This window comes from Gymnoscopelus braueri, assembly GCF_963280865.1.
Source record: "Gymnoscopelus braueri genome assembly, chromosome: 22".
NCBI classification, from domain to species: domain Eukaryota; kingdom Metazoa; phylum Chordata; class Actinopteri; order Myctophiformes; family Myctophidae; genus Gymnoscopelus; species Gymnoscopelus braueri.
In genome coordinates this window covers 40,953,313-40,971,327 of record NC_137624.1, presented here as the reverse complement: position 1 = coordinate 40,971,327, position 18,015 = coordinate 40,953,313, and the positions used below count along the sequence as shown (strand labels likewise).

General features: G+C 40.2%; 1 protein-coding gene across 3 annotated transcripts; it reads right to left on the bottom strand.

Annotated features, from left to right (window-relative positions):
* Positions 1–1,345: 1,345 nt before the first annotated feature.
* LOC308078127 (drebrin-like protein B) lies at positions 1,346–17,807 on the bottom strand. 3 transcript variants are annotated; one of them, XM_080419228.1, is made up of 19 exons: positions 17,662–17,798; positions 17,436–17,568; positions 15,440–15,495; positions 14,855–14,967; positions 13,796–13,870; positions 12,310–12,453; positions 11,945–12,022; positions 11,352–11,503; positions 10,545–10,617; positions 9,546–9,623; positions 8,979–9,130; positions 8,508–8,559; positions 8,191–8,256; positions 7,961–8,072; positions 7,186–7,527; positions 6,814–6,885; positions 2,307–2,407; positions 1,769–1,841; positions 1,346–1,668 (listed from the first exon to the last, which is right to left on the bottom strand). In XM_080419228.1, the coding sequence occupies exons 2-19, from the start codon at positions 17,516–17,518 to the stop codon at positions 1,532–1,534; spliced, it is 1,959 nt and encodes a 652-aa protein (XP_080275354.1). In that variant the 5' UTR covers positions 17,519–17,568; positions 17,662–17,798; the 3' UTR covers positions 1,346–1,531. The 3 variants fall into 3 exon arrangements, with proteins under 3 accessions (XP_080275354.1, XP_080275353.1, XP_080275355.1); XM_080419227.1 differs by having other exon boundaries at positions 17,436–17,807; XM_080419229.1 differs by lacking the exons at positions 8,979–9,130; positions 9,546–9,623; positions 10,545–10,617 and having other exon boundaries at positions 17,436–17,807.
* Between the last annotated feature and the right edge of the window lie 208 nt (positions 17,808–18,015).

The following is an 18,015-nucleotide window of genomic DNA, read 5'->3' as shown; positions in this document are numbered from 1 at the left end:
AAGATACTTTAACAACTTATGTAAGGCATAATTCTAGTTTCTTCTACACTATCTTTCAATTTCTGTAAATGCTTATACTAAGTATGTGAAGTAAATGAATTTAATACAATGAAAGTTTGTGTCAGTTTGTTCACACAATATTGTGATAAGTCTTGTATGAATGATCTTTAATGTGACGATCTCTCAGAACTCTGCTTGTTTTTACAGTTCAATTAAAACAAATTTGTTCTCACACTTTTTTATTGTATTCTAGGGAATACGGTACCACACAACCCATCTCTTTCACACTTTTACTTTATTGTTGCCAATAGACCTCCTGGCACACACTAGTGAACTTTTTCTGAACCACACTGCTCTAAACACTGCAACGATGTCTTATCTCAATGAAACGGTTCACTGCAGGAGCGCTTGTTTTCTATTCCTCCACAGCCAAGTGCCCAGAAGGCGGTGCTTCACCGTCACCATGGTTTCACAAGATGCTAAAATGAGAAGCCATCACCAGCTCCCGAAAGGGGTTGGGGATGGTGGGGGAGATGTTATGATGACCTATATATGGTCCTAAGTGTATACTCTGGTACTGTGTTGAGTGCTGTGTTGCCCTCTACAATCTGTCATTGGTGTGATTGAGTGGTGATGAGTGACTGACTTCTTGAGTACCAGCTGGTGTGAGTGTGTGGAGGTGGAACCAGTGATTGGCTCCAGTTGAAACATGTCTCTCCTCCTGACCAGCCTCCAAACCCCAGCACTATTAATAGTCTGTTCTGTTGTGTTAGAATTGCTATGGGTTAAAGTTCTGGATATCGTGATGCCTAGGAGGGAGTGTAGGGGTGACCTCTCTTTTTGTTACAACTTTGTTCTTTGTTTTTGTTAGTTTATATTTGGCAAAGTATTTGTATTTTTTTGTTTCCTTTAGGTCAAGGGAGAATAGGATGTTTGTTTTGTACTTCATGGGAGTTATGGTCCCAAGTACAAAACGCCCTTCTTTTTTCTTCAAATATTAAATGAATCTGGGTTGTTTTGTGGTATTTTAAACCAGTTTGGCCTGGCTGTGTTTGGGGACTGGGAAGGAGGGAGTCCAGTTTTTATGACCCCAAGGCTGGGTTGTAACCATAGACTGTAAAAACAATATGGACAGCGTTACACCCATAGACTCTACAGACCAAATCCCATAGTGTCCATCGTTTTGGTAAATTATGGTCACATTTATTTTAAAATGGATGATAAAGTAGGGTATGCAGTAGGAGGGGTGTGGCTACCTTGTGATGGTGTTATTCACAAGCTACACAACCAATAGCATTCATTTCTGAGTAAAAATTTCAGACCGGATATAGAAAGATGGCGGATGTAGATTGAATGGATACTTTATTAGCAGGATTGTTAACGGTACAGGTAAGGTTATTCTAAAAGGATAACACAAAAAGCCCCAGGGTTAGGGTTATCTGAGTGGTTTTTCTTAAGCTAAAAACGTTTAAAACGTGTTAAACACGGACCTATTGAAGAACAGCAGTGAATCATAGAATAGGGGGTGAACTTAGACAAGCTCAACATAATTGGCGGGGAACATTCCATAGTGTCCGTCGGGTGCGTAGCCTCTCCACCAACCGTCATCCAGCTGCTCTATCCCGGTGATGATGTCATCGGGGTCAAAGGTGATCTCGGAGTCATCGGCTGTTGGAGGACGATTTGATTGGTTAATAATTGCAAAATTAACGTGCTGTTACTCCACATAGAATGTATTTAGATGAATGGCACGAGGTCGGAGTCTTACCAGCCTGGTAGTCGTACAGAGCCCTGGCACTACATGCACCATGTCCACTGTCCTCTGCCCCGTGCTCCTCAACCTATGGGATGATACCATCAATACATCATTATAGTACATACACCATGCTCCTCCAGCTATGGGATACCATCAATACATCATTATAGTACATACACCATGCTCCTCCACCTATAGGATACCATCAATACATCATTATAGTAAATCAGACTACTATTAGACCTTATGAAATCCTCTATTAAATCATCCTGAATTATTTGTTTGAAGTCGTCGGTTGGATGGTTCTCGGGATACGTGACGTGAGCTACAGACTACAGATTCCGCGCATTTATTGTAAGATGCTTGCAGTAATGATGATAGAGCACTTCCTTTGAGTATAATATTGTGATTATACCATTATTACAAACTGAAAGATATACAGTTATTAAAATATAATAAAACATTTCCCCAAAGGCCATTAAAATGAATGACCAGAGGGGGGATTTGAAAAGCAGATAAATATACAGTGACAGGACAGTAATGGACTCACTGCTGGTGTTACATCCTCATAGACGCTCTCATATAAGTCCTCCTCTGGCACAGATGATGGGATCTCATACGTCTCCTCCTGGCCAGGAGACACCTGTGGATCTGAGGATCAATGAGTGACATCATTAAATGGTTCATTTATCATCATGTGTGAATCTCTCTCTCTCTCTCTCTCTCTCTCTCTCTCTCTCTCTCTCTCTCTCTCTCTCTCTCTCTCTCTCTCTCTCTGTTTTTATTTAATCAGAAACCTCTTGATCAGTAACACACCATAGTTCCAGTGGTGGAAGAAGTACTCAAATATTTTACTTAAGTAAAAGTATCAATACTGCAATGTAGAAATAGCCTACTCTGTTACAAGTAAAAGTCCGGAATTCAATGTTCACTTGAGAAAATGTACAAAAGTATTGGTATCAAAATGTACTTAAAGTACCAAAAGTAAAAGTACTCATTATGCAGAACGTCCCTTTTCAAGTTTTCAAATGTATAAAAATCTTTTCAAAATAGCAGATCTACAAGCTGTGTGCATCGCTTCGCAAGGCATTGTGAGCTTGTAGATCGGCTATTTTCAAATAGACAAAGTTTAAATAGGGCCGAAGTGGTTAATGTATGTTTTGTAATAATAATCAAAATCTACAAAGTAACTAGTAACTAAAGTTGTGAAATAATTGTAGTGGAGTAAAAGTACAATATTTGCCTCTGAGATGTTGTGGAGTAAAAGTATTAAAAATTGAAAATACTGAAGAAAGTATAAATACCTCAAAATTGTACTTAGGGACCAGTCGAAATTTACATAAGGGGGGGTATGGAGGAAAATAGGGGAGGGTCATGCCTTTCTAATTTTGGTCCAAGGGAGGGTCAGCTAATTTTACTTTGAATCCAAGGGAGGGTCATGCAATTTTGAATTGATAAAATAGTCCGTTTTTTATATACCTTTTTAGTACAGCAGAACAGTGGTCAATGACCCCTCTCCATTTCAAAGGATACAAAGAATTCAAATCAAGTAACACCTTGTCTATTTAGAATCAATGACGGTCGTTAACAAGCCATCAACGCACAGCGAGTGTGAACGACCCAGTCAAATCTATTCAGCGTCTTAACGATGGTGGTTGAACAATTAAGCAAAACTTCAACAGGCGTTATTGGAGAGATGCATTATAAATAGGCCTACTATAACTGGATATTCATAATCATTTGAAGTAATTCTGTGCATGTGATTAATGTGGATCTATATGGACAGTTGTGTATAGATGCCTAGCTCCACAAGTAAAACCAGAAGCATCAGGCCATAATTGATAGCCTAATTTGTTTTATGTAGGCAACAGTGTAGTTGTAGTCACTGTAGTTGATAATTAAAAGGGCAGAGTGACAAAAGTTTTAAACTACTGGTTACCAAATATTCAACTTTCTTCAATCTGACCAGGATTCAATGGGTTTCCCACATGTAAGATGAGAACACTATCCATTCTGCTACCACTACTACAGATACACTGTGCATTTAGCAAGACTGACTACACTACAGCAATGAATGTTCTAATCAATGTGGAAAGCAAAACATTGGACATATCAGTTTTAAATGTCATGTTGTATTTGATGGGGAGGGTTAGGGGTGTCAAGAATTTCACAATACGATACATGATGTTGGGCATGATATCGATATGATATATTATTAATGTTCTTTTCTCATGTATCATCAACATTGGCCATCATCTTATAAATAACGTTATAAAGCAAGTTAGAAACAATTACAAAGTGCTTTGTACACACAAATAAATACATTTGTGCAAGCTTAATGGAGAAGTGAAGTTCTCACTAACTATAAACCCATTGTTTCAGAGGACAGATAGACACTAATATAACAAATATAATATAATATAAGACTGCATAACTATAAATTCCACAAACCTCATATTTTTGTCATCGGGACTTTACCAACCAAGTGCAGCCTAGTTATTTCCAACAGCTAAAAAAAATCTATAATACCAGATACAGTATAATACAATCTTAGATTCGATGTAGGCCTATTTGAGAGTGCAGATGCATGTCACATTAACGAGCGTCAACGAGCATCAGCTGACACACAACACCTCCCCTCTGCAGTGCTTTAAACTGAAAGTGACTGACTGGAGTCTGTTTCATTTCTCTCCAAAATACCTTGAATATGATGGAGGACATGATTAATAATTACTATGATTATGATAAGCTTTACATTTCATATCATACAGTAAAAACTCCTAACTTTCACCGGCAAAAAAAAAGAAAGTGTTTTTTTTGTATTAAAAAAACAATTAAAAAAATATTACGATACAGTATGACATCATGACAATACCTATCATCACATTTTAATACCACGATAGGCTATATCGTGACACAATATATCGTGACACTTCTAGGCGGGGAGGGTTACTCTTTTTTTTGTAATCACTTGGGGAGGGTCATTGATTTTTTTTTTTTGTCAAAGGGAGGGTCATGGCATTTTAGATCAGGGCACATACATTTCCTCCATGCCCCCCCTTATGTAAATTTCGACTGGTCCCTTAAGTACAGTACTTGAGTACATGTACTTGGTTACACCACTGCATAGTTCACAACACACTCTTTGCTTTGAACGTAAAAATGATACAATGGCGCCCTCCTGTGGTTCAGCCAAGTATAGGTGAATTAGAGGTGCGCGCGCGTTAGCTAGCAATGAGCATTAGCTTTAGTTTGGCTAGCGTTATCTTAGCTTTATTATTATAACTAATATTATTAAGGGTTACGTGATTTATAGTTGAGGTAAAGGACACCCGATTATTTAATCAATTACTTAAAATTGGATTTATTGAAATAAAGAACAGTTTTAGTACAAGAAATACAGGACTTTGTACGTCATTTTAAAAGCTAGCTAGCAGGCTAGCAAATGTAAACAGAGAAACCCAAGTGCTACGTCATTTCCTGCCCCAGAATTCGATAGATCACCGATTGTGATATAACGCACCGGAAATATCAACCAGAATTTGGTTACTTCCTGAACGTCAAGTTATGCAAATTGCAGGTGAAAAGTCACGAGAAAGCTTCCGCTTTCTTTTCAGAATAAAGTGTTTAGTGTGTCAGGTTACATTTTAAACGCCACGCCAGGCTTTTCCGCTTTATTTTCAAAATAAAATCACACAAAAAAAAAACAGCCGATCTACAAGCTCACGACCCAGCAGAGGCGAGGCGACGCACGTACTGTGAGCTTATGGATCTATTTTTAACGTGTTCATAGCTGTTGTTACGTGTTTTATTACAGTTTACCATTGTTATGGTTATGGGCTCTCAGTAGAAACGCAAACTAGGATTTATTTCGGACACGGACACCATCAGTGGTGGGAAGTAAGTAAATGTACTCAAGTACTGTACTTAAGTACAATTTCGAGGTTATTTTTACTTTACTGGGGCAGTCAATCCAGTACAAAAAAAATGTTGAATACTTTTACTTCTACTCCACAACAAGTATTTGAAAACTTTAGTTACTTTGTAGATTTTGATTATTATTACCAAACATACATAAACCACTTCAGCCCTATCTATGCAAACTTTGGCTATTTGAAAATAGCAGATCTACAAGCTCACAATGCTCACGATGCGACGCGTTGTGAGCTTGTCTTGAAGATCTGCTATTTTCAAACCTTCTTCTGTTAACATGAAGTTTGTTGAGGCAATTTACCATTATCACCACAAGAGGGCAGCAAAGCCCATATGTTGGAGCTTTAGAATGAGGGGAAAGTAATTGTGTCTGTCTATCTAGATCTGCTATTTGTGTGTGTGTGTGTGTGTGTGTGTGTGTGTGTGTGTGTGTGTGTGTGTGTGTGTGTGTGTGTGTGTGTGTGTGTGTGTGTGTGTGTGTGTGTGTGTGTGTGTGTGTGTGTGTGCGTGCGTGCGTGCGTGCGTGCGTGCGTGCGTGCGTGCGTGCGTGCGTGTGTAAAAAACTGTACCCAGCATGGTTTTGTCATTAATCATAATGAGATTGTCACACACACACACACACACACACACACACACACACACACACACACACACACACACACACACACACACACACACACACACACAGAGGTTTGTTTTACTATACTTGTGAGGATACACATTTTAAGGCATTGATTTTTTATGAATGCCATTTTTACAAGAAAAGTGCAATTTCAAACCATAAGCCCAAAGCCGAAAAATAGCTGATCTACAAGCCCACAACGAGTTGCACTGCGAGGCATTGTGTGTAAATCAGGCATAACTCTATCTCTAATCCCTAAACCTAACTTCTAAATGTCTAATCCTAAAATCTAACCCCAACCTGAATATTTTCCTAATTGTAAATGTATCTCTAAAAAAATGTTTTCAACCATTAATCAAGCATTTTTCTTTTTTCCAGGAAAATGGTCCTCTCAATGTTTCTCATATTCTAGTTCTTTGGATGTTTGGTCCTCACAAGTATAGTAACACACACACACACACACACGCACACACGCAGACAGAAGGGAACAACCTCAACCTACCGTTGTAGAGGTCTTGTGCATCCTCCTCCTCCTCATCAAAGTCATCTGACCAGTCGTCGTCCTCTGCGGACGCTGTGAGACAACAGAGGACAGACGCTCATTAACCATCTGAAACCCTCCATACTGGACAAGTGGACATGAGTTACCTCTGAGCTTGATCCGCTCTATTTTTACTCTATATGCCTAAACCTAACCTTATTCCTAACCCTAACCTCAGTAAAACAATGCCATGCCTTGTTTTGGGGCGAGGGTTGCCAAGTTTCCTGGGGACCCCCTGGAAACCCCCCATGGTCCCCAGGGGGTCCTTACACCCCACTTTGAGAACCACTGACATGTAGTGTCGTTATGTATATAGTGAGTAGAGAGTCTGACCTGCAGTCTGGACAGGTGAGGTTGTAACATCTGGAGTTTGGACAGGTGAGGCTGAAACATCTGGTGTTTGGACAGGTGAGGCTGAAACATCTGGTGTTTGGACAGGTGAGGCTGAAACATCTGGCATTACAGGGGAGGGAGCTGCAACAGGCGATTCACTTCTAACTGGCGATGTGTCTGCGATGGGAGGAGCCACTGGTGACGCATGTCTGATGGGAGGAGCCTCCGTAACTGGCGGCGAGGTATCTGTGATGGGAGGAGGCGACTCTCGTTGACTCTTTGGTTTCAGCGGCGTTTCGCTCTCAGTACGACTCTGGGACAGGAATGGGCTTTGCAATTTCCCTGTGGAAGGAAATATATGATATAAATTACATCATCATCAGTTCATAGTCATACTGTCTAACTTTCATTTTTGTAGTCAACATCAAGGGTTGGATAGGGGGGTAAGTCCCGGTGACATACTAGTGTCATGTCCAGGGGGTATACTTGTACATCATACTACTTCAGAAACAGGCGATAGGCTCCTGCCCTATGGGCCACATGGCTCTGGAACCGTTGGTTCCAAAGGCTACTTCTGGCTATCTGGTTAGTACGACGACTGTTCGAACTACGGTTCCCGGAAGTCCGTTCAAAACTAAACTAGTCTCGCACAGAGGCGCTGCCCCTCAATATATAAATGCATGGTGTGAGAGAGGAGAATAGCAATACTTATGTTAAATTGAAAAAGTATGACTTAATAAGCAGGTTGTGTGTGTGAATTAGTATGTGCTCTTACCAGGCCTGCTTGCAACAGGAGACTGTCCATTGCTGACAGCAGAATTGTGATCTCGCTGCTGGAACACATCTTTGGGGTTGAAGGATCTCTGGGAAATCAGACCCTTTGCCTCCTGTGAAATAGAATCACAGTGAGAGTGAGCATACATAAGTCATTAAAAAAAGACCCCCACAAATATGCAATGTCTTAAATAATGCATAATGTATTGCCGTTAATGTCTTCATGCTCACATTAGCTTTCTGCACAGATGCAGCAAACTTAATTCCCTTCCTCTGAGAATCCTTTTGCCCCGTTTCCTGTTGCACCAAAAGACATAAACATGTACAGTTGGTATTTCATAACAAAACGTCCCTGAAAACTGAAAGGTTATTTATTTATACTTGATTTATACTTAGTTGCAATGTGTTGACTTAGTTGTGATGGCGAACACCACCAGCCACACTTTAAGCCGGCAAAACATGGTGGAAACCATTGTTTTTTTTGGTTTATTACATTAGTTTAGATTACTTTTCAGCATTATATCATGCCATACAAACTTAAAGCTCACCTGTTGCTGGTCTGGCTTCGTCTCCTCAGACTCCTGCCGCTTCTGAAAAGCCCTGTAAAACATCCGGAGTGTTACTTTAAAAGTTCCATTGTCCTGTCCGGCAGCGGTTCCATATGGAGACAAAGAGTCTCCTTTGTGTCTCCTACCGGAACCGCTGCTGGTCATCAAATTATTGTCTTAGGAATGAAATGATCCCTTTTAAGAGCGTGTACAAATGGAACCATCACTTTTGTGTTGCATTGACTCTCAGAGCAATATTAACACCTACAGTGTCTCTGAGAAAAAGTGTGTGTGTGTGTGTGTGTGTGTGTGTGTGTGTGTGTGTGTGTGTGTGTGTGTGTGTGTGTGTGTGTGTGTGTGTGTGTGTGTGTGTGTGTGTGTGTGTGTGTGTGTGTGTGTGTGTGTGTGTGTGTGTGTGTGTGTGTGTGTGTGTGTGTGTGTGTGTGTGTGCGTCCAGCCTGCAAGACTTGCCTCTGTTGGTCAATTTGACTGGATCTGTCCTTTGTCCTTTTGTCTCTCTCTGCAGACTGCTTCTCTTCTTCCTCTTTTCTGTCCTTTTCTATCTGTTGTGTCTTCACTGTTGCCTGTTTGCTCACCTCGCTTTTACGTGCCACTTCATCCCTCTGAAAGACCATTTCATTTCATTAACACGTGGTAGAACATGGCCTGTAGTATTGTTCAGTTCAGTTCAGTTTTATTTTCGGACACTGGAAAATGTATATACGGTAATTCATTCAATTTAAATAAATTAACAAAAAATACAGTAATAATAATCACAAAAATAACAAAACAAACTAAATAAAAACGATCAAAGTCCATTCGGATTTTCACACCTGCTATTGCGGATTAATTGTCCAAGTCCCCGAAACTTCTTACAAACAATCATGATGTTTCAACATGCCCTGTATTAACCACTTAAGCCCTGTACTGTACACTTCTTTGTACAACAAATAGCTCAAATAGCCAATCTATGCGTGGTGGGCTTGTAGATTGTCTATTTTCCCTCTACACACCATGATGATGTATAATATAACCAACCTTATCTTGGGCCCAGAAGTTTTCCTTGTTGGTTCTCTGAATCTCGTCCACAGCATTGGTCTTCTGGTACACAGAACCCTGAGAGTACAGATGCAGTATTAAGGGCCGTTCACACTGAGTACTATAACTATAGCTATAAAACTATAATAATATAGTTTTAAAAATCGTAAACTTGTAAACTTGTAAACGGTCTATTTACAGTGGTGGGAAAAGTACTAAAATATTTTACTTAGGTACCAGTATCAATACTGCAATGTAGAGAAATACACAGTTACAAGTGAAAGTCCGGAATAAAAAATTGACTTGAGTAAAAGTACAAAAGTATAGGTATCCAAATGTACTTAAAGTACCAAAAGTAAAAGTACTAAAATGTTTGAAAATAGCAGATCTACAAGCTTACTTGTGAGCTTGTAGATCTGCTATTTTCAAATAGCCTAGGTATAAAATTGGCCAAGTATAAATCAAGGGTGATGGGTAAGGTAGGCAGGGGTCTTCAACAGGGGGTCCGGGACCCCTAGGGGGTCCTCAGAGTTACTACAGGGGGGCCGCCAAATCTTTGTGTGATGGGATCATGTTTTTTTTACATTAACCACTTGAACCCTAGCATCCCTATTCTGAGTGGAACATTTGCCAAAAATAGCTGATCTACGAGCTCACAACGCCTCGCAACGCAAGGCGTTGTGAGCTTGTAGATCTGCTATTTTTTGGCAAAGAGGTTTGGTGTAGATGGGAAAAAAGAGCAGACTAAGTATTAACAGTGGTTAAATGGGTAAATGTCTGAAAATACACATTAATCCAACACACACTGGTGAAAATGCTGTCAAAGTCTATGAAACTGTCTAAAAAATCTATGAAAATGTTTAATCTGCAACACAATGTTATGCAATATGTAGTGGGTGTGGGGGGGGGGGGTCCCTGCTTCATCTCTCTCTCAGCTAAGGGGTCCTTGGCCTGAAAACGTTGAAGACCCCTGAGGTTAGGCTGTCAGTTAAAGCTCACCTGTTGCTGCTCTGGCGACAGGGTGATGACCTCATCTGGCGTCTCCTCAGACTCCTGCCGCTCCTGAAAAGCCCTGTAAAACACGCGGAGTGTTACTTTAAAAGTTCCATTGTCCTACCTGGGATTTGAACCCTGTGGTGTCCTATCATGTGAGAGACCAAACTCCTACTACCACTCTCGCAAGAGAGGCCAACTCCATTAGGACGGGGGAATTGTGTGTATATGAGCTTCAGGCAAGTTTTTATTGTCATCCAGTAGGTGTCTGTCCTACATTTAGACACTAAATGTCTCAATAGAAGAGTAGGGAGACCACCTCTCCAACCACTGCACATGTACTAATTATACTGTATATTAACATACACCGTCGTTAAAATAATAAACATTTTATATTCATTAAAATAAGTTGAAGTTTTAACTTTAAAGGGATAGTTCACCCCCAAAATGACTATTTCTTTCCTATTGATTACTCACCCCATGGACACTTGAATTCATGGATATTTTTCTGTTTTTTGTTGCATTCCTAAGGCAATAATTTGATGACCGGCAGCGGTTCCGTTTGTGTCTCCTACCGGAACCGCTGCCGGTCATCAAATTATTGTCTTAGGAATGCAACGAAACTATCCCTTTAAGAGCGTTTACAAATGGAACCATCACTTTTGTGTTACATTGACTCTCAGAGCAATATTAACACTTACAGTGTCGCTGAAAAAAACAGAAGTCGTGTGCGTGTGTGTGTGTGTGTGTGTGTGTGTGTGTGTGTGTGTGTGTGTGTGTGTGTGTGTGTGTGTGTCTGCCTGCAAGACTTGCCTCTGTTGGTCAATTTGACTGGATCTGTCCTTTGTCCTTTTGTCTCTCTCTGCCGACTGCTTCTCTTCTTCCTCTTTTCTGTCCTTTTCCATCTGTTGTGTCTTCACTGTTGCCTGTTTGCTCACCTCGCTTTTACGTGCCACTTCATCCCTCTGAAAGACCATTTCATTTCATTAAGCGGTAGAACATGGCCTGTAGTATTGTTCAAATAATCATGGTGTTTCAACATGCCCTGTATTACCCACTTAAGCCCTGTTCTGTATACCGTAAATTTCGGACTATAAGCTGCGACTTTTTCCCATTTTTCGACCCTGCGGCTTATATAACGGTGCGGCTTATCTATGGATTTTTACAGCTAACGGCCACTAGGGGACCTCCTAAATCTATGGATTTTACACCCGTGGCTTATAGTCCAGTGCGGCTTCTATATGTACAAATCATTCAATTTAGCTGCTGCGGCTTATATTCAGGTGCGGCTTATAGTGCGAAAATTACGGTACTTCTTTGTACAACAAATAGCCAATCTACGCTTGGGGGGCTTGTAGATCATCTATTTTCCCTGTACACACGTAATGATGTATAATATAACCAACCTTATCTTGGGCCCAGAAGTTGTCCTTGTTAGTTCTCTGAATCTCGTCCACAGCATTGGTCTTCTGGTACACAGAACCCTGAGAGTACAGACACAGTATGAAGGGCCGTTCACACTGAGTAGTAAAACTAGAGCTATAACTATAATAAATATAGTATAAAAAAAATTAAAAAAAGTCAAGTGGATCGCAGAGTTCACGCCAAGTATAAAAAACATACAATGGTGAACGATATAGTTATAGTTGGCGTTATAGTGCTCATTGTGAACAGCCCTCTACGGCTGTGTGTGTGTGTGTGTGTGTGTGTCTGTGTGTGTCTGTGTGCGAGCACGTGCGTATCAAACAGATCCATCAGTGTGCTTTCTCACCACAGGTCCTGCAGGTGCGTTGCCGTATCCCTGGGTCTCTTTTTTGAAACGGAAGTCGGCTCCTGAAGTCTTCCCCACTCTACCCAGGATGCTCTCTGGTTCCACGTCGTCCTCTCCCCGAGCGTTGATGGTCACATGGGCTCCCTGCAACCACACACACGTCTTAATGCTAGGTATGTATATTTTTCAATATTTGGGCAAGGTTTCAGCCCGATCTGACCCCCAATTGACTTCTATTGTTACAAAATTTAAGTTAGATATATTAAAAGGAGAAACATAAAGGCCCTGTCACACTGAAAGCATCAGTGATGATGGCATCAATGACACTTTCAATGTGATGTGGGTCATACATCATCAGAAATAAATGTGGAGTTACATCCTTGGCCTAAAGGCAGTGTGAAATGTACAGCTGATCGTGCAGAGCAGGGGCCGGCAACCTTTTTGACATGAAGTGCCATATTATTGTATTTTACTTGATAGTCAGTGAGTGTGCCATATCAACATTATGTTTAATTATGACACCACATCAAAATAAAATATTTCCAACCGATTTTAATTGTCCATAATTCATAACAACCTTTATTTTGTTTTCTTCTTCTTCTTTAGAAATATTTTCTTTCACATCAGGATGTAATTATCATTAGACAATAACCCACCTATCTCCATGCATACAGATGTGAGGGGACTACATTTTGTTCTTCTATATTCTACATTCGACTACATTCACTCCTATGCCAGTGTGCCACTGATCACACACTCCCCCCCGTGCCTATGGTTGCCTACCCCTGGTCCAGAGGATTATGAGATCAGCCCCGGACTAAACTAGTCTCACACACCCAGGCGACCAGACACCTCCACCTGCGTCTGGTCACGTCTAAATTCAACGTAGTTGCTACAACTGCTGGGTGGAGACGCTTCAGAGAGGAAAAAAAACAAACAACACTGCATTGCACAATGAATGCAGACTCCAGGGCAGGGCGGTCCTTCATATCAGGAGGGTGATGTGATTAATGTTCAAAACAGTGGGTGTAGCTTTGGCAGCTGCCACTACTAGCAACTACTATTGAATGTAGATGTCACCAGACGTATCGGTAGGCGGAGATATCCAATCGTTTAGTTACACGAGACGACACACAGACAAACAAACACAGAGACACAGGGCGAAACGGTTTTAATTTTAGGGGAAAGTATATATATTTTTGTAAATAGGGCTTGAAGGATGACTTAATCCATGTTCAACTTATCTTAATTTAATTGGTCCTCACTAATGCTCATTATGAAATGGTAAAAAAAAATCTACTCAGTCTGTGTCTCATAGGAGGGCTGTGGACACTTCAGTAACACGCCTACTTTTAACATCATCATTTCATTAGGCAGGTTTTCTTTTTCTTTGTTTTTTTTCACGGTGGACATGGTTTTGTACTCAAAAGCTTTGACGACGGTAACAAACAGCAGCATGTCTGCAGTTCAGTTTGGAGTCACTGACCTTTAGGAAGTTGGCCATAGAGCTCACATGGTTGGCACAAGCACCTTTCCATGAGTCCTTCACTCCTTCTCCTGTCTGGTGTGTGAGCAGATAACACAGTGGAAAACCAGTTAACAAAGCACACACATCCCATAGATAGATACAATATTCGGTGATGGACAGAAGAACAATACTAAAACAGAAAGAACTACTGTAAGTCTGCACACTGGATCATTCTCCCATAGTTTATTTGGGTGAGGTTTAAATCGTCTGACGAAGAGCCAAGACGCTCTAAATGTCAAACCCTTAAACCCTATATACTTAGTTGACCGGTGTGTCCCCTATAGGGTCAATAGACCCCCTACTTTTTCCCCTCCACGCCGTACCATTCGCCGAAAATAGCCGATCTACAAGCTATAGCGCTTCACAAAGTGACATGTTGTGATCTGCTATTTTCACCAAACGTTCGTCCTATGGGTTCATGTGTGTCCGGACTCTGTTTTTCCAAATAGCAGCAGGACTGTCACGATTACAAATTTAAGTTGACGACTAATTATCACTCAAATAATTGCGATTAACGATTTAATTGTGTTTCTGTCATTGAAAATTAATGGAACATTATAAATAAAAATTACATTTCTGTTTGGCTTTTAGCTTTCGGAAACAAAGGTTGCAAACGGGGCAGATATGACAAATAACACATATATAATTACTTTATACTTAAAAATAAACATTAATAGTGGAAATAGCCAATCTATAAGGTCAAAACGTGTTTGAGCTTATAGATCTCCACAATTTTTGACATTTTTTAAAAATACATGACATTTTTTGTCGATTGACGATTATGCAAATATAATTGTGATTATATAAAATAAGTGCGATTAGACGATTATGTCATAATTGTGACAGGCTTAATAGCAGCAGGACTATGTTTCGTCTGCGTGTGTGCGTGCGGGTGTGATATGTAGAAGACAGTGTGATAAGTAGAATACAGTATATACAGTGTGATAAGTAGAATACAGTACATACAGTGTGTTAAAGACAGTATACTGTATACGGTGTGTGTGGAGTTCTTCATACCCAGTTGATGAGGACGTATTTGGACAGTCCAGAGTTGGGGTCCAGGACGCGACAGAAGGCATACATGACCTTCCCACTGCTCAGCTCCTCCACCATCTCCTCTAGACCACCGTCTACAGACAGACAGACAGACAGACAGACAGACAGACAGACAGACAGACAGACAGACAGACAGACAGACAGACAGACAGACAGACAGACAGACAGACAGACAGACAGAGTATAGATATGTTAGACTGGTAACCAGGTTAACCTAAACTTTGATGTCAGTCCACTGGTTCTCAACATCAGGTCTGGGGATCAACCGGGGTCAAAATGGTCCCTTACGGGTCTGTAACTCTGAGAGTGTACAAATGGACCACTAAGGGTCCAGGCTGGTTTAATTTGAGTACAATTAATACTCAGGATTAGATGAGGAGATTGAGGATCCCATGAGATTTTAGATTTTTATTTTAATCAAATAGAGGTCTGTGGCCTAATGCATATAAATCTGGGGGTCCTTGACATTTAAAAGGTTGAGAATCACTGAGTTTATGTAGACTAGCCTATACACACCATACTGAACATTGAGCCATCAGGACTTACCTCCCTTCTCTGCCAGACGAATGTTATTGCTGTTTCCTTCATAAGTGAACAGAGCCCTGAAGGTACACAGAACACATGGAGGAGTTAGTCAAATGTAACCACATGAACCTTCGCATCCCTACTATTCTGGACTTGTGTCCAGAATAGTCCATATAGTCCATAATAATAATAGTCGAACATTCAGCGTGTAGTGACTAGTGAGCTTGTAGATCGGTTATTTGATTCGCTATTTGACGTACAACAGCGTGTGAACGCGTTTCTTGAATATTGTTCACGGTTCCTTACAGTCTGGTGTTCTCTCTATTGCTCTAAAGCTGTTATCACACGCTTACTGAGGAACAAATGAATAGATCCATCTCCAAGTATAGAAACTATGGACCAATCTCCAATCTTCCTTTCATCAGCAAACTACTTGAAAAGGTTAACAAACAATAGCATAGCTATAGTGCCTGCTGTACCACTTCAGTCTGTATGATGTGTACCCGTGTGGTTTAGCTAACCACACCACTGAATTCACAGTGATCACACAGAAACACAATATTTCCTGTCATTCTTGCCTCTGACGTATAGCTGTACATCTCAGTTTTACTTATTAAACTCAGTCCTAAAAACATTGCTTTTCAATTATATTAATGCCTCTAACCCAAACCTTTCTATCACTAAACACAGACAAGGTCCTTGTAGTTAGTAGGTCATAAAGGATAGGGGCAGGAGATCCATTCTGATTAGATCTTAGTGTCTCTGAAACCCAGTTAGGAACCTGGTTGTTATTATGGATGCAGATCTTAAATCCCCCTAATCGTATCAATATTACTAGAACAGCATTTTATTGACCCCGAAAAACTGGTCCATACATTTGTCTCAAACAGGTTAGACGACTGTAATGCCCTTTTTTAGCTGTAGCCTACTTCCCAAAATGATTGTTGGAAAGCTCATTAAAATTATTCACTGGGACAAGAAAAGCTGAACTACTTCTACATTCAGTTCCCTCCATTGGCTCCCTATTACAATAAATAATGTGTACAGTAATATTTAGTAGCATTAGACAATGGCCTCTTAACTGTACTGTGTGTGTGTGTGTGTGTGTGTGTGTGTGTGTGTGGGGGGGGGGGGGTATGACGTCATAAATGCTGTATCATGTGAATTTGTGTGAGGATTACTACAGTATATATTTATATATACTGTATATATGTTCCAGTACAGGGAGTACATCTATTGTACAGTATATTGACAATATACAGGCATTAAAGGGCAAGACCAACTCCAAAGGTGGGCAAGAAATAAAACATAATTGCTCCATTGATTAGAAATGTATCATTCAAAATATGCTCCTCATTGACTTACATTGTACAGTGAAACAGCTCTCAAAGTCACTCTTTTAGCACATAAGCAAACATAAACATGGAGCAGTTTCACCAAACCCAGTACTGTTTGTTTTTATTTTTTTTATAAAAAGCTAAATCAACAGAAAGTTGAGATTTATTTTTTCTTTTTAAGTGTTTAATGATGCTCTAAATTGTCTGAATCAACTTTGTTTACTTTTGGTTATGTGCTAAAAGAGTGACTTTTAGAGCTGTTTCACCATACAATGTAAGTCAATGAGGAGCATATCTAGAAATTATTTTTTTTTGTCCATTTTTAATCAATGGAGGAATTATTTTTGATTTCTTGTCCACCTTTGGAGTTGCATCATGCCAAGGTAACTACACCACCCAAACCTCAACCAAAGTGGTCTTGCCCTTTAAAATAGGCTACTGTAGTCACTACACATTTACAGTATTGCATGCCTTAAATGACAGATAAATAATGATATCACACAACTATAACTTACAGTAGATGAAATATTGACATTTGTGACAGCAGTATTACCATGTTTAATCTAACAAAACATTGTTTTCTCAGCAATACCATTGGCTTCAAACCTGACAGTGAGGCTGCTGTATAAATAATGTCAACAATAATAAATAACGTTCACAGCATTAAGAGATAAACTCACCAGTTCGTGTTTGACTTGGCGTCCAGCACGTCTTCATAAGCGGCCATGAGTGCGGCACCATTCTTACTCAGATTGACTGCCATTCTTTCCTGCTCGTAGTTTCAGCGAAGCACAATCCCAGTAATATTTGTATCAACAGATCCAAATCAAAACAATATGTGTATTGACAGATCCAAATCAAAACAATATTTGTATTGACAGATCCAAATCAAAACAATATTTGTATTGACAGATCCAAATCAATAATATTTGTATTGACAGATCCAAATCAAAAAATCTTTTCTGCTGGCTCAGCAGAACAGGTCCCAATGCTGTTATCCAAAGCACAAAGTCCACAGATGAATGCAATCTATCATATACTCTGCCACAGGGAAATAGACGGTGGTTAGAATGAGTCAGGCTGTGAGTTGATTGTTGTTTTATGTGCACACCTTGCGCCACTCTCAGGCTAAACCAGTTGGGACAGATGCACACAAACCTGAAGGGTTACATTCTTTGACAAGTGCAGCTGCTAAAAGCCTGATTCATGCATCACAGATAACTGATCTACAAACTCACTACGCGTCATGTGACACGCTTT

Coding starts and splice junctions, on each gene's coding strand:
- LOC308078127 (XM_080419227.1), bottom strand. CDS start 17,518: ATGGCAGTCAATCTGAGTAAGAATGGTGCCGCACTCATGGCCGCTTAT. Junction 14,968..15,439: donor TCGTCTGGCAGAGAAGGGAG/GTAAGTCCTGAT, acceptor GTCTGTCTGTAG/ACGGTGGTCTAGAGGAGATG. Junction 1,669..1,768: donor TCTGTACGACTACCAGGCTG/GTAAGACTCCGA, acceptor GTCCTCCAACAG/CCGATGACTCCGAGATCACC.